Below are 17,288 nucleotides of genomic sequence, written 5' to 3'. Positions count from 1 at the left end.
GGCTCAAACACATTTTTAAAAAATCTCCACTTTCTTACACCCCTCCTCAACATTTTATGATTTTGATGTACTGTTTTACATCTTCATGTTTATCCTTTTGCTATTCATTGTAGTTATCATCACGTTCAAAAATTTTTATTTTTAAAATTTATGTACTGGCTTTTTAAAGTGATTTGCTTTCCAACTGTGATTTTCTCTTTCCTATAGATTCTTGCTTCTTTTCTGTTTAGATAAGTCCTTTCAATAGTTCTTTTGGGTTAGATTTAGTATTGCTGTATTCCTTTAGTTTTTGCCTATCTGAGAAATTCTTTATCTCTCCTTCTATTCTAAATGATAATCTTGCTGGATAGAGTATCCTAGGTTGCAGGTTTTTCCCTTCTAGGGCTTTGAATATATCTTGCCACTCCCCTCTGGTCTGTGTTTCTGTAGAGAAATCAGATGATAGCCTTATGGGGGTTCCCTTGTAACTGACTCTGTTTTTCTCTTGCTGCCTTTAGAATCCTCTCTTTAACTATTAACTTTTGCCATTTTAATTATAATATATCTTGGTGTAGGTCTATTTGGATTAATCTTTTTGGGGACCCTCTGTGCTTCTTGTACCTAGATATAAATTCCTTCTTTAGATTTGGGAAGTTTTCAGCCAGTGTATTTGTAACTTCTTCAAATACATTTTTAATCCTCTTTTCTCTTTCTTCTCCTTCTGGGATCCCTATTATGTGTAAATTTGTTTACTTTATATTATCCCATAGGTCTTTTATGTTGCTTTCATTTTTTTTTTTCATTTGTCTTTCTGTCTGGGTGATTTCCATTCTAATCTTCCAGATCACTTATTCGTTCTTCTGAATTATGTAGTTTGGTATTTATTGCTTTAGCTCAGCAAATTAGTTTTCTAATTTTAATTGGCTCCTCTTTATAGTTTCTAGTTCCTTGTTACAGTGGTCTGCATTTCTATTAATAGCCTTTCTTAATTCCTTCAGTATTTTTATTACGTCCTTTTTGAACTCAGGATCTGGTAGACTGGAGAGATCTGTTTAATTATTTTTTCATTCAGGGGATTTCTCTTGTTCTTTTAGTTGGAAGTGGTTCCTCTGCTTCTCCATTTTATATTTCTGTGACTCTACGAATTTAGGAGAAAAAGTTATCTACTGTGGTCTTGAAGGGCTGTTTTTATGTGGGACCATCCCTATGTAGCCTGTGTGAGTCTAATATTTTTGGTTAGAGGGCTGTTTTTAGTATGGATGCCTTCCTTGGCTTTCCTTGGTGTGTGCTGCCTGTTATCCTCTTGATGTGGGGTGTGGCTGGTGTTGTGGTGATCAGAGCCTGCACTGGATGTTGAGTGGGGCCTCCTTTTTGCTCTGTGGTTTACACAGCCCTGTTTGGGGTAGGGTCTGCTCCCCAACTGTTGGAGTAGAATCTCCCTGATCCATTTCTAAACTGTGGTGTGAGGTAGGTGGAACTGAAGCACTTCCACTGGAAGAAGAGCCACTGAGTGTTCCTCCACAGGAGCTGTCTATTGGGAAGTGCACTCTGTGGTCTAGCCCATTATCTGTTGTGTGGGCTCACAAAGTATACTGTTGTTGGCACTGCCCTTGGCCCTGCCTCAGCCTTGAGAATGCAAGCAATCAGCCCAGATGTCCCTCAGGCACTGTGCTCACCAGTCTACCAGCATAGATATGCTGGCACAGATCCACTGAAATCAGGCACTGGGACCTGCTGAAACCTATGGAGTCAACCCACACCGTGACCCTGCCTCTGCATGTTCTGGCAGCTGCTAATGCTGGATCCACCCAGCCATGGGAGACTAGTAGTCTGCTCGAATGTTCCATAGGCACTGAGCTTACAAAGGAGATGATGGCATAAATCCTCAAAAGCCACCAGGACACTGCTGAAATTTCAGCCCCGCTTCCAAAGTTGTGCAGTTCCTGGGGATCAGCACAGATTTCAGCCTGGCCTCTCAGTGTGGACAGCCCATGGTGCTTGTGTACTCCCAGAGCTCACAGAGGCAGAGCTGTGCCCACTGCAAGCATGTTTTTGTGGGGTCCACCCTTCCCTTCTTGCACACACTAACAATGGGGCTTCAATGGCGGACTCGGGCTCTGTCCTGCGTACCCCCAGTTGCAGCCTAGGGCACACTCCAGCCCCTTCAGCCTGAAATAGGTAATTATGTTCCATCTTTTGTACTTGATTTTAGTAATTTAAGTCTTTTATCTCTGTCTGTCTGTCTCTTTTCTGGTCAGTTTAGCTAAAGGCTTGTCAATTTTCTTGATCTTTTTAGAGAATCAAATTTCAGTTTAATTGATTTTCTATATTTTCTCTTTTCTATGTCATTAATTTCTGCTCAAATCTTTATTATTTCCTTCTTTCTTTTTGCTTCAGGTTCAGGTTGTTCTTTTATTCTGTGACTTAAGGTGAATGGTTAGGTTAGTGATTTCATATATTGTTTTTTAATATAGCTGCTCGTAGGTATAAATTTCCCTCTCTGCTCTGCTTAGGCTTCATCTCAGAAGTTTTGATGTGTTGTATCATACATTGTTCTACAATTGTTGAACAATGTTGTGAACATTGTTCATTGTATGAACAGCATTGTAGGGTACATTGTTCTACAATATTCTTGGTTTTTTTCTTTGACCCATTTGTTATTTAGTCAAGGGTATATATTATATGTATACATGTATATGTATATATATATATATATATATATACAAACTCACATATATATGTATAAAATTTGTTACCTTAGCCTTTTTGCTTCTTATGTGTGGTTCTCTTACTTTGTTCTTGTGGGCTCAGGTTGCCATGTGGTGTCATTTTCTTCCTCCAGTGTAACCTTGTTCCCATACACCTTCTTTGTGTTATTATTTTCAAATATATTATATATCCCATATTACAATTATATACATATTACTTTTTACATTGCTTCTTAAACCAGTTAACATTGGAGAGGAAATATGCAATTATACTGTCTTTTATAATTATCTACGTTAATTACTTTTCCTTGTAGTCTTTTGTTGTGTGTGTAGACTCATATTACTCTTTCAGCCTGAAGAACTTAAATATTTTTTGAAAGAGAGCTCTGCTAGCAACACATTCTGTCAGTTTTTGTTATCAGGAAACATCTTTATTTCACCTCCATTTTTGAAAGATAATTTTGATGAACTTTGATTCTTGGTTGACAGGGTTGTTTTTTTTTTTCCAGTACATTAAGTATGTCATTCCACTACCTTTTGGCTTCATTGTTTTTGGTAAGAAAGTCAGCTATTAATCTTATTGGGGCTCCCTTGTATACAATGACTCATTTTCCTCTTGCTGCTTTCAATATATTTTTTTTTGCTTTTAGCATTTTTACCTTGATGTGTCTGGGAGTAGATTTCTTTGATTTTATCCTACATGGAGTTTATTGAGGTTCTTAGATGTATAAATAATGCTTTTCAAAAAATTTAGAACATTTTCAACCAATATTTCTGTGAGTGTTTTTCTCCTCCTTTCTCTCCTCTCCTTCCAGTACTCTCAAGATGCACATGTTGGTGTGATTAATAGTATCCCACTTTTCTTTGAGACTGTTTACTTTTCTTCTGTTTTTCCTGCACAGTTGTGATTATCTGCTCCTTGTTTTCCATTATCAGTATCTTACATCCTCAAAATTTCTTTATTAAATAAATCCATATTAACATTTCTGAGACATTGCTTTACACATATTATTTCCCAACTTGAAAGCTTCCAATGAGTCTCCCTTGTCTATACTGCAAATTGGTTTTATAGATTGCCATTGTATGGCTCTTTGGTACCTCATCAGCCTTTTTGCACTCTTCTTCTACATTAATCTTTTAATCTGCCCAATTTGGCTTATCCATTATTCTCTCAACATACTAGGCACATTCTGCCTTCATGTCTTTTCTTATGCTCTCCTAGGCAACTTCTATCTTTTAATGCTTAATCTAGCTTCTAGGAAGTCTTCTGTGAAAATCTAGATAAGTCTTCTATTGTAAAAGGAAGCCACAGTTTTATTCTCAACTCCTACAACACTTCATGTCTATCACTTGTTTATGGTACCTCATGTTGTCATTTTCAAAAATTGTTTTGTTCAGTTTAGTAAATTTTAAGCTTTTTGGTAGTCAGTTATTTCTTTGCATCCTCCCACTTAATACAGTACTCTGAACATAAGGAAAAGCAATAAATGCAGTTGTTGATAATGTTGTTTTATGCAACGTGACATTTAAGTATATTTCAGTTACTGACAGGCAATGAATATAATCAAAACAGAAAGGCTTCACCCCCAAATTAATTATTAGAGTTAGAAATTGAAGTAAAACATTAATTAATTAAACAATTATTCTTTTCTACTAAAATCAGTGCATGATAGTGATGTTTATTGATTGAAAAATAGTAGTTGGTCCCATATATATAAATAACTGCAAATATACTGTTTTGGTCAACTAATGGTTTGGCAATTATTATAGAAGCTCTGGATAGAAAAAACATCAACTGAGAAGAATGGGTCTCTTTGCTGACTCTGTCACTTCCTTCAGTTCTATTTCCATTCATTATCAAAACTAGTAATCACCAACCAGATGTTCCTCACCTCTAAGACCACTGTTCAGAGTGAGTCCCTGAGCCAAAGTTGTCTCTTTGTAATGATCTATATTTAATATCAGCAATTCTTTTTCATATATAATATATTTAATGTCAGCAATTCTTTTTCACATATAATATAGATACTTTTAATCCTGTTTTACAATGTGAATGATATTGACCAATATTTTATTATTGGGTTGCTTCTTTAGTTGACATAAGATAAAAGAAAGAGAAGGCAATTTCAGAAAGCATGCCATGGAGCAGATAAGGTGTATTCTATGGTGATAGCCCATTAAGCAAATTGGATAAAATTGTCCTGACATCCTAGTTGGATTTGGCTTTGCCATTCTGAATCTATTCTAAAATTTTAACTTATATGCATGTAAACATCACTCTACATAATAGGTTTCTGTGTCTATAAACAGCTGTGGCAGAATAAATAGGGTACTTATTAAAATAACAAACAAACATATCTTGAAAAACAGATGAATTTTATCAAAATGAGATGTAGAATTATAAGTAAAGTCATAACTAGAAAGATAAGTATGTTATAGGCAGAAGTAGCTTTATTTCCATTTTCAACTCTTCTTTATCTTTCATTCAGACTCTTATGGAGTCTAAACAACATAATCCTTCCCTTATAAGAAACTATTATCTTTATTTTATGCAAATAGAGGACATCATTAAAATTTTTAAAAATCATGAAATATACAATCAGTGTTCATTGTCTAATGGACTTTCCTTTAAATAAATTTGAGGCAAATGCAAAGATTTTCATAAGTTTTAAATGGCAAATCTTTCTGCATAAGAAAGGGATTTCCTTGTTTTATAGGTAAAATTTTCAGCCTAGTATGGATTTTCATTATACATTTCAGTATGCAGATAAGTATGTATGTGTGTGTCTTCAATTCTGAAGTTGTTTATCTTGAAACTTAAATAATTAAAATAACTTTATATGATACTGTATTTATTCATGGAGAATGTGAAGCAATACAAATATGTTTACAAATAACTTTATTGTTTATATAACAGTCAATTATTAGGGCTTAACAAATTGTTTATAAATTTAACAAATATGTTAGGATACATAGAAATGTGTTTATTGTATTATGAAAAACACATAATTACATTTAAAAAATATTCCTTTAATCAAACTTTTAAAATTCTCATGGATTAGTAGAATTTAAATCATATTTAATAAAATCCTTTTTCTTTCTTTAGGAAAAACTCAAAGAGAAGGAAGAAAATCTGAATCTTGCAAACCAATTCTTAAAGTAGAATACAAAACCTGTAGAAACAGGTATGCATTTTTACTTTGGGAGTTATGGGAAAATATATAAGAAACAGAGACAAGAAATTCAGATAGCCTTTAATGTTTATATATTGTTTAAAGTTTTACATAATTATGTTAACTGGCTGAATCTTCTTCATTGATAATAACAGATTTCTTATTTCTCAACTGGCAAATGTATGATGTCAACGTTATTATAAATAGCAACTCAATTATTTTAAAATTTATATGAATATTCAGATGAGTATTATATACATTAATTTTAACAATGTAGGGCTTTTGGGCCATGCAATTACAAGCAGCAGTCATTCAACATTATTAAACAGCAGAAGCTATGTACCTCTTGGTATTACACATGAATTAAATACATAACCAAGTCTCTGTACTTTAGGATCTTACATTCTGAAGTTGGAAATATTATAGTTAGTTGGGAAGATAAACGTTTATGTATATTGGCATAATACAATAGTGCTAAATTTTAAGATATAGAAAATTAAATAAAAAATAATATTTAACAGAAATTTATCTTGTATATACAGCAGCCATATCCTATGCATCAGCAATGTTTATACTTACAGTAATTATTAGTGGCAATACTCTCATCCAGAATTATCATAATTACAAATCTTGCCTAGACCTTAGTTTTATTTTAAGTCTAAATTGGATAATTCTACTTTATATTACTTAAATGTTCACACTAGAATATTTTCCTGTTGTCATAGGTGTATTTAATGTTTGCTTATAGCTGCTCTTCTCAAGGTATAGTAGATAGATGGATCAATACCTCTTTAGCCCAGCCAATGTTACTATGTATAACTAGTAAAAATAATCATGGTTTTATTACTATTGTAACTAAAGTATTAAAACACTTAAAATTTAATCATTATGGATGAAAATATTTTACATATATTCTTTTCCTTCTTCAAACAGTGTTGTTGTTGTTTTTTTTTTTTTTGTGGTATGCGGGCCTCCCTCTGCTGCGGCCTCTCCCGTTGCGGAGCACAGGCTCCGGACGCACAGGCTCAGCGGCCATGGCTCACGGGCCCAGCCGCTCCGCGGCATGTGGGATCCTCCCAGACCAGGGCGCGAACCCGGTTCCCCTGCATCGGCAGGCGGACGCGCAACCACTGCGCCACCAGGGAAGCCCCTAAAACAGTGTTTATAACTTAAACGTTCCTTGAGTCTTCAGGCTCAATGTTATTTACATCCATTGTTATACAGTGTTGCACTTCTAGGACTATTGAAGCAGTTGAGCACTTCACATTTACTAACTGTTCCTAGCAGCTTGTGGTTTCTTTCTTTTTTTTTTTTTCATTTATGTATTTGTTTTTGAAAGTTTTTCTCTATCCTTCAGTTTTGGGCTATTGGGACTTCTAATTTCCATTGTGTTATCCACTAGTATCTAGTCTTAAACGATTTTTTTTTTTTAAACCCCACATTTGTTTATTTATTTATTTTTGGCTGTGTTGGGTCTTCGTTTCTGTGCGAGGGCTTTCTCCAGTTGCGGCGAGCGAGGGCCACTCTTCATCGTGGTGTGCGGGCCTCTCACTGTCACAGCCTCTCCCATTGTGGAGCACAGGCTCCAGGCGTGCAGGCTCAGTAGTTGTGGCTCACAGGCCTAGTTGCTCCGCGGCATGTGGAATCCTCCCAGACCAGGGCTCGAACCTGTGTCCCCTGCATTAGCAGGCAGATTCTCAACCACTGCGCCACCAGGGAAGTCCTTTAAAATATTTATTTATTTATTTATTTTTGGCTGCGTTGGGTCTTCGTTGCTGTGCGTGGGCTTTCTCTAGTTGTGGTGAGTGGGGGGGGGGTCTAGTCTTTTATTTGCTATAGACTAAGAAATTTGAAACCCTAGTTTGTAAAATGAGAATAAAGAGGTTCATGTGAAGGCGTGAGAGGTTTTTCCCTGATAAAGTACATGATCCATGGACTTTATGACATGTATTTTGTTATATATAAATGTATTTTTTATGAGGTGCTCAACAATATGTAGCTTAATTCAATTAAAACAAAATGTATGAAGTTATTACTGCATAATGTGCATTGTGCAATTTGTTTGGCACGCTAAAATAGAAATTACTGCCTGTTTTTGAATCTGTTATGGTCTAGTACCAGAAGTAAGCCCATAAACTCGTGGTTTCTATACAACATGTGAGGTGCTTTTATAGAGACATGCTATGAGAGCACAGCAAAAGGACGGCTAACCCTGCCTAAAGGGAGTAGGGAGGACAACAGTGAAGAGAGAAATCACTGAGATTCTTCTTAGGAAAGGAGATGCCTGAGATGGGATTTAAGGGATGGAAGATAGGATGGTGCCAGATGAAGGGAGAAAAGGGTAAACATGAAGAAAATGTACTTCAGAAATCAAGAATTCAAGGCAAGGCAGTTTAAAATAATGATTAAGATCATTGTGGCACTATTTACAATAGTCAGGACATGGAAGCAACCTAAATGTCCATCGACAGATGAATGGATAAAGAATATATGGCACATAAATACAATGGAATATTACTCAGCCATAAAAAGGAATGCAATTGAGTTATTTGTAATGAGGTGGATGGACCTAGAGCCTGTCATACAGCGTGAAGTAAGTCAGAAAGAGAAAAACAAATACCATATGCTAACGCACATATATGGAATCTAAAAAAATGGTACTGATGAACCTAGTGGCAGGTCAGGAATAAAGATGCAGACGTAGAGAATGGACTTGAGGACACAGCAGGGAAAGGGGAAGCTGGGACGAAGTGAGAGAGTAGCACTGACATATATGCACTACCAAATGTACAATGGAAGGCTAGTGGGAAGCTGCTGCATAGCACAGGGAGATCAGCTTGATGCTTTGTGACGACCTAGAGGGGTGGGATAGGAAGGGTGGGAGGGAACCTCAAGAGGGAGGGTATATGGGGATATATGTATACATATAGTTGTTTCACTTTGTTGTACAGCAGAAACTGACACAACATTGTAAAGCAATTATACTCCAATAAAGATATATATTTTAAAAAAAAGATCATTGGCTTATGGAATAAGACAGCTGTGTGACCTTGAAAATTTTAATTAACTCTTAAAATTTAATTTTCTCATCAACAATACCTATCTCACTGTGATGATTGTGAGGATTAAATTGAATTATGCATAAAGTTTGTAACATCATAAATTTGATGAGAGGCACATAGTGGATTTCTTAATAAAAAAAGTTATTACTGTCATCATCAAAGCCATGTTATTTCACACTGTTAACATTTTTCAACTGATTCTAAATTGATTTGTTCTAGTAACTGGTAGCTCAACTTTATGTAGAAGTAATTCTTCAGATTTCTAATGTGAAATAATTATGTATTACTAATCATAATTACTATCATCCCACTTACTATGCACTGTAGTACATTGTGTCAATTTGTTGTGATTACAACTGTATTAGAAAAGCCTCTTCTAGAAGCAGTGGATCCACAGCTCAGAACAAAAGGAGACTACAAAAACAGGGGCACTGAATTTGAGTCCTGAAAGGTGTTGCCACAGCAAAATGGGCCATAGTCTGGAAGTGGAAATAGATAGCTGTATTTCTATTCCATCTAGTATACAGCAAATATTTTGTGAAGTCAAAAATTGGGATGGCTGTAGCAGGAGCAGGAACTTTAAGAAGAGCCTTACCATATATGCTGCAGCCTTACCTATGCTGCATAGTAACAGATGTAAAGGGTATGTTTTCTGTTTAATTTTATCTTAAACAAGCCATTCACAAACTTGCTTTCCATTTCTAGGGATAAACAACCATTCTGCTCAGGAATCATTTGTCCCCAGTCATCAGTTTGCTTACTGAGACTCCAGTCACAATGGCCTCAAGGCTTAATAATTTTATCCTTAAAAAAAAAAAAGGAATAATGATCTCTTTACCCGCTGTCACTAGCATTATCAGGTTCTCTGTAGTTAATAAAAATAACCTTATGCTAGTTTTGTAATCCCTTCCTGTTGTGGTCACCTACAGATAAGACTTCATGGGTAGTTAAGTTCTCCAAGCTTTAGTATACCCATCTATAAAGTGGGAATAATAGTAGTAGTTCTCTCATTGGGAGGATTAAATACAATAATGCATGTAAAGTTCTTCACACAATACCTGGCACATCATAATACTCAACAAATGTTATTTTAACATGTATTACATTATGTTACACAATTTATTATTTAATCCTGTTGCTTTCATTGAGACAATAAGGCTCAGTGCTTTTTATTATATTTTAGCTATTTTACAAATTATACAGTAAAGTAGACTTTTTTTCTTTTGGTGTACAGTTCTGTGGATTTGTAACACATGTATAGATTCCTGAAATTGACACCACAATAAGGATACAGAAAATTTCCATATCCACTAAATTCTCTCATACTATCCCCTTACAGTCACACCGTTCCCCACACCTAACCCCTGGCAACCAGTGGTCTGTACTCTGTCACTATAGTTTTGCCTTTTTGAGATGTCATATAAGTGTAATTACATATTATGTAACCTTTGATCCTAGCTTCTTTTCCTCAACGTAATGCCTTTGAGATTTATCTAAGTTGTTATCAAAAATATTTAATTGTTATTAATGTTTTCTTCATGTATGAAGACATTATCAATTATATGGTTATTTATTTCTTAATCCATCTGATAAATCTCTCAAGACACACTTGTATTAATTAGTAAAGGAGGCAGTTTCATGTGGTATAGCATTTACCAAATTGTATCCCTTTAATTACTAATTGTATTCATGGAAAAAAAGGAATCTGTAATCAAATAAATTTGAGAAATATGAAAAGTTCTGGGTTATTTAAATAAACTGGATTCTTTACAATTTTTCAGAATATTTAATATATGGCATGAATTATAAAATTTCAGAAGGGAGATATATACACTTCGCAAGTGTTTGTCAAATTATTTATTTATTTATCTACTTATTTATTTATTTTTGTAGAACACGTATTAAGGTGTATTCCACAGTTTGAGAACTATTAGACTAGAAATGAAAAACACTCACTAGCTGCTTGACCCTGAACAAGTTATTTAACCTGCATTAAGCCCAGACTCCTTATCTATGAAATTGAGCTAATAGTACTTTTCTCATCAGGATTGAGGATTACAAAATTGTGAGGATTATGTAAAACTTACTTTATATATACCCAGAGCACAATATATGCCACATGATAAGCATTCAGTAAATTGTAGCTATTTATTACTTCAGGCAGTATAGACCACAGTTTAGAGAATAGGCTTTGAAGGCTGATAGATCTCAGTTTTCTTTTGGGTTTTTCTGCTTAATTGTTATTTAACCTCATTAATAAAATGAGAACAGTACTTCTGAGGATTTAATGTGATAATTAAATACCTAATGCAATTATCCATGAGTGGTTCCCTGAGCACTTTCCTGAGGAAATAGCTTTTTATTAAATCATTCAGTAATTTACAGAAAAGTTCATATATATCAACAATTACTCCAGACCCAGGGTTTTGTGATGCAAAGTCATAATAAGAGCAGAAAATATTGTGTCTCCTTAGAATACTAGAAAAGACATTTTCCAATGTGCTTACAAATAAGGGAGAGTAAATTGCTTCTTATCCTATGTTTAGATTAGTACTAGGAGATGAGAGTAAATTCATCCACTTTTACATGGGAAAAATAGATATTTATGCCCTTTATTAATATTTGGAGCAGATAGTTAAGCTCAATATTTATGAAAAGATATTATGTTCTCCAAGTCATGAACTTTGTTGCAAAACAAAGCAGCAGAGGTGCAAAAACCCATACTCACTTCATTAAAAATAATTTTTAAATCTGGAGATGTCTTCTAAATAATCTAAGTACTATGTATTTCATAGAAAAAACAAACTTGCTTCTTAATACCACCATTAGTAGGTTGGTACTAATTAATATGTCTAATTACTGGGGCAAAACTAACTCAAGTCAATTGATGCAAGACTCAAGGAAAATAAATTAGAGCATTTTCCCTTTTTTAGCTTACAACTCAACTATTTATATGAAAATATTAAGACAGAACTTTAAATAAAAATTAGTGAAGGCATTTTATATGTAGGTTTTGATGGAAACTTTTTAAAAGGGTTTTTTGTTGTTATTACATAGCCAGCATAAGATTAGCAAATGTCCCTTTGATAATGTTTGGTATTATGTATGATACAAAATGGAAAAGAAAGGGAAACCTTATGGAGTGAGTTCTAGAAACAAGTAGATTCTTCAGTTTAGTAGATGGATAGAAGTGAATTATTTAGAGAAACATATGTTCTCAAGGAATTTGGTACAATAAAAGTGTCTAGTTCCTTTAAAAAGATTTTGGAGAATATTTTCAGTTTGGTCTTATTGAAAAATACTTCATATCAACACAAATTTCCTTTATATACATATACTAGAGATACACATATTTGAGAAAAGGAAAATGAAAAATTTTGAAGATATTTCATAACTTTCTGACAGCTATGATATTTTATGGTCATTTCAGCCCCACTCTATTATCTAACTGTAACTTGAAGTTAACAGAAATGAAAAAATTTGTTCGAAGGTAGTTTTACAAGCTAAATAGAACTGGCTGACCCTAGGTAAAGTTGAGAAGAAGGTCACATTTACCTTTGGTGAATCATTTTCCCCTTACATTTTAGTTTTCTCCACCTGTTTGTCATAACCCTTTCCCACAGAAACGCTATTATGTAGACTTTTCGTGTTACCTTCTACCATTCTGGGCTTGCCACTGTCACATTTCATTTCATGTTGAAATATGCCTTTATTTCTTAGTGATTTGGGGTCCCACATGCCTACTGGTTAATATGATAAAGTAACATAGCCTAATATTCTAATGGTAGTAATTTAGAGTTTGGTAACCAACTAATATATGTGAAGATGTTCTGTTCTGTTGAGTCAGTGAGCATCTTCCCCTCTCAGCAACCTCACTGCCTTTCCCCCATCTCACTTCAACATCTTTAGATTGATTCATTAGTAATTTTAATGGTTAGAATATACATCCAGAAAAAAGGAAATGGTAGAATAGTAAATTGTTGGGTGAGATATTTGGGGCCAGGAAAGGCTTTTGCTCTCATTCAAATTATTGTATATAATCCCTACTAAGCCCATTTCTTTTTGCCTCAGTACTGTGAGATTGTGTCATCTTAAAGAACTCAGTCTCATTAACTTTTTTTCCTCTGTAGTGAACCATTCATAATATTTTCTGGTGGACTGTCCTATGACAAAGCTTGCAGAAGACCAAGTTTAACCATCATGCATGGAAAAGCAATTACAGTGCTTGAAATGGATCATCCTATCGTTGAATTTCTAACTTTATGTGAAACACCCTATCCAAATGGTAAGTAACTAAAATATGAAACTATTAATGTTGAAAAATCATTTTTGAAATGATAAGTTCCTAACAAAAATAAGCTTAAATATTTTTAGTTTTAGCAGCTGATATCTACTGTGATACAACACTGTGAGCTACAGGTGCTGGAGCAGGTTCTGCAGCTGTACCTACTTGAGAAAATGGAAGTAAGACAGATGTAGTGCAACAGTGCTGGAGTTTCAGGTTCTAATATCAGGTAAGTGCTTTAAACTTTGATAAGGATGGTGGAAGCTGAGCTGGGAGGGTCGATCAGGGTCCAGGGTGAAATCACTTGGAGAAACTGAAGTCTCCTAATAGCCTTTCCTAGGCCAGCTCCACCCATCCCAATCCTGTGCCAATCAAAGTTAAAGCACTTACCTGATATCAGTGATCTGTAACTCTGGTGGTGCTGCATCTGTTTCACATCTGGCTTTGCTTCAGATGCAACTGCAGCACCTGTGATTACTCTAGGATTGCTGATGTGTGGTTAGTGATTTATTCCAATTTTGAAAACAATTAGAAGAGCCTTTGGGAGGAGAGGTGCTTATGTATTTTTATCATCCCAAATATAAAGACTTTTTGTAAACATAAAAAACCAGTCTAAACTTATATGCAAACTGTATAATGGAATCTAATGATGAAATATTTTAATAATGAAATCTAAAAATTGAGAAGGGTGAAATATAAAAAGGGAAATATGAGTTTATGATTAAAAAAGATAGTATGTGTGTATATATATATTACTACATTTTCAAGAGGGAACATATATGTAGGGAAAGGAACACTGTACTTGGAGACAGTATTTGGGCTTATGATTTAGTTCTGTCACTTACTAGCTATGTGAGCTTGGACAAGTCACTTCATATTTATGAGTTGGATTTATCATTTGAAGAAAGAATATAATATTGACCCCACATGATTACTGGAAGGCCAAAGGGAATATACCTTGTAAACTATGAAGATAAATAGTTATTAGTTTTATTATAAATGTATTAATTTGTTTTAAATTATTGAGTTTCATATTTAAAAACTGAAATAAAGTGATATAAAATAACAATCAATGTGGCACTTTATTCCCAGAGTTGCTAGGGGCAGACAAATTACTTGTGTTGTAAATTAACCAACAAATATTTATTGGATGCTTCTATGGCCTCAGTATGACAAGAACTTGTTGACAATATGGATGAAGTATGAAACTGATCTCTGATGTCAAATCAGAAAATCTGGCCACATGAGGAAGATAATTAAGACTTAAGTTAAAAAAATTTAACGCCTTAATTAAGCGCTGAGTTATATGAATCAGAGTTTAAATAATGTACCAATTTATAGGCTAGTCAGGTAGTCGATGACTGAAATATTCATGCAAAGCTTCCTGGAAAAAGTAGGATTTAGATAGGGCTTGAAGAATGACTTGGGCCTTGAAAATAATATTGAGTAAAGGTTTTAGAAATTGTGAGGTTTTGCTAGAGTGAGATCAATTCAGAAAAAAAGTTGAAAGCCTTTTGTAGGTATTTGGAAATAGGGAACTACAGAAGAATTTTGAGGAAATATTAAGTGAAAAAAAGCAATGTTTTAGTGTGTGGGTTTGAAGAGAGAGACCCTGAAATCTAAAACTTAAGATTCCAACTGGGAGGCTTTTGTGATAATGTACATTAAAATGGTCAAGATCTGAAACAGAGTGCTGCTTGTAGGAATGGAAGATGAAAACCCATTGAATTTGGTCAACAACTAGATTAGGGAGTGATATGAGAGATGAGTCAAAGACAACATTTTAGGAATAGTGGTTTCATATGCAGTAATAACAGTTCTTGGAAAGAGAGAAAAATAAGTTTGAGTCAGTAGAGTTGTTTAGAGAGCAGAAAAAGAGAGGGAAAAGGTCTTTAATATTTATTTTTGAGTCATCAGAATATAGATGCTCTTTGGAGTTGTGAGAATGAATGATAAAGGAACAAAGAAAGAAAGAAAGAACAGAGGACCAAAAGCTGAGCTTAGGAAAATGCCTTCTACTAAAGAGTCTCAAGAAAGAAGGTGTGCATACCAGTAATAGAAACTGAAAATGTGTGGTTGCCAAGACCAAACACTATAGGTATATGTGTATATACATTTCTTCACATCAGTAGAGATGTTAGGACAGTTTCTAATAATGTTAAACAAATTATAAATGTACTGTAACCAAGTCTAATCACTTCCAAGCCACATATATTACTTTGCTTTTCAGAGAAGTGGTAATGAGGATGGAACTTTTTACTTACTAGGAGCTGGGAGAAATAGTTTAACTTTACTCAGTAAAATATAAGTGTATTTTATTAACTATTTCTGATTAAACAATAGTACATGAAAATGCCAGAAAAGAACCCTACAATACACAACAGTATATAGTGAAAACTTTCTCACTGCCCTTCCAGAGGCAACCACTATTACTAAGTTTCTTATGTATTCTCCCCCAAATAATGTATGCATATATGCATTATCTTTTTTATACAAATGACAGCATACTCTATATGTTGTTCTGTATCACACTTTTTTCACTTAACAGTATACAGTATTTTGATTATGATTCTATGTTAGTAAATATGGAACTTTAATCTCCTTTATAGCCACATAATGATAAGTGTTATGCATATGTTAAACAAAATACACTTATTAACAGTTTTTAATATTGCTGAATCATTTGTGACATCTGACAATACAGCCTATTTCTCAAAGAACACAAATGCCTAATCCTCTTATCTCAGGGGGCATTGCCCAGAGTAACTAACCAACTATACTCCGAATTTGTCAGTTTTGCATCTATATTTAATTGTATCTGGTCTTCTACAAGTGTCATAAATAATGCATTTCTCTTCAGAGAAGTAGTATTTATGATAGAGCTTTTCCATCTTGTTGGGAGCTAGGGTTAAAAGGCTGAGCCTGCTCAAAAACAACCAATCTAATTAAAAAAGTAATACAGTTGGCATCTACTGAGTACTTACTATAAGCCAGCCTTCGCATCAAACATCTTTATATACATCTAATCTTTATTAACAGTCTAAGGTAGTATTATATTGCCATTTCAATGGGTAGAGAAATTGAAAATCAAAGAAGTTAACTAATTTGCCTAGGATCAAACTGTTAATAAATAATAGACACAAATTGAACCTAACACTGACTCCAAAGGAAATCTTTTTATTCAGTGGTTACCACAGCATACCAAGTACTTCTACAAGCGTGAAACTTTTGCTACCAGTTTTTATTATTTGAAAAGAAACAATAATCTGAAACAGGTGTAACTACCTAAAATAAAAATTTATTTAAGACTTTTGCTCATTCATGCCAATGTCTCAGCTGTTTTATTTTTGTAGCCATTGCTTCCCAACCAGTGATTTTCCTAGAGAGGGATGAGAAGACAAAGAGGAAACTAGTAGTATTCTTCAAACTGAAAAACAAACAAAAAAATCCCCAAACCCCGAAACGTATTGAAATAATGTTGAAAACTTAAAACAGCTCTAAGAGATAAGGGAGAAGAGGGGAAATGCCTCAGTTTGAAAAAGTTTGAGTAGCAAATAGTTTGAGGACTGTATACTGTTGTATAAATATGCATCCAAACAAGGTCAGGCTCCTCAGTTTTTGTTTTTTTTGTGTTTTTTTGATTCTAGTTTTTTTCTCATAGCTTGTGACTTAAAAAATAAATATGAATAGGTTCTGTAGCTTCTCAGGACTGGAAGGACTGTGAAGGCCATCTATTTTAGTTTACCATTCAAGACTTGAATACTCTTGAATACAAAATTCCTGCCAAGTGATTGTTGAGTTTAGGATTAAATACCTCTTAAACTAGCCAGTAGAAACTGCTGGTATAATGAAAACAGCATGTATTAAAGTTTCAGGTCTATAACTTACTAGTTTTGTAACCTTGTGCCAATCTCATAACCTCTTTGGACTCCAGTTTTCTCTATGAAATGAAAAAAATGATGATACATGCTCTAGCTACTGAGAATCAAATACCATGTATATAAAATGTTTTTGTAAATACTTTTTTCCTTAAATTGAGCTAACACTGTAACTGTGGCTTTCCTTTATTAGTCCTTTATTA

The 17,288-nt window shown here is 34.2% G+C and overlaps 1 protein-coding gene across 1 annotated transcript in view; it reads left to right on the top strand.

The window, feature by feature from the left end:
* Positions 1 to 17,288, top strand: part of STXBP5L (syntaxin binding protein 5L) — a 387,732-nt gene that overhangs the window by 196,986 nt on the left and 173,458 nt on the right. The window contains exons 10-11 of the mRNA XM_024120465.2: positions 5,794 to 5,872; positions 13,053 to 13,207. Of these exons, the coding sequence (XP_023976233.1) occupies positions 5,794 to 5,872; positions 13,053 to 13,207 (234 nt within the window). The remainder of the gene's footprint in view (positions 1 to 5,793; positions 5,873 to 13,052; positions 13,208 to 17,288) is intronic.

The sequence above is a fragment of the Physeter macrocephalus genome, chromosome 1 (genome assembly GCF_002837175.3).
Source record: "Physeter macrocephalus isolate SW-GA chromosome 1, ASM283717v5, whole genome shotgun sequence".
NCBI classification, from domain to species: Eukaryota; Metazoa; Chordata; class Mammalia; order Artiodactyla; family Physeteridae; genus Physeter; species Physeter macrocephalus.
Note: the sequence above shows the minus strand (reverse complement) of the source record. Positions and strands in the feature narration are given on the sequence as shown.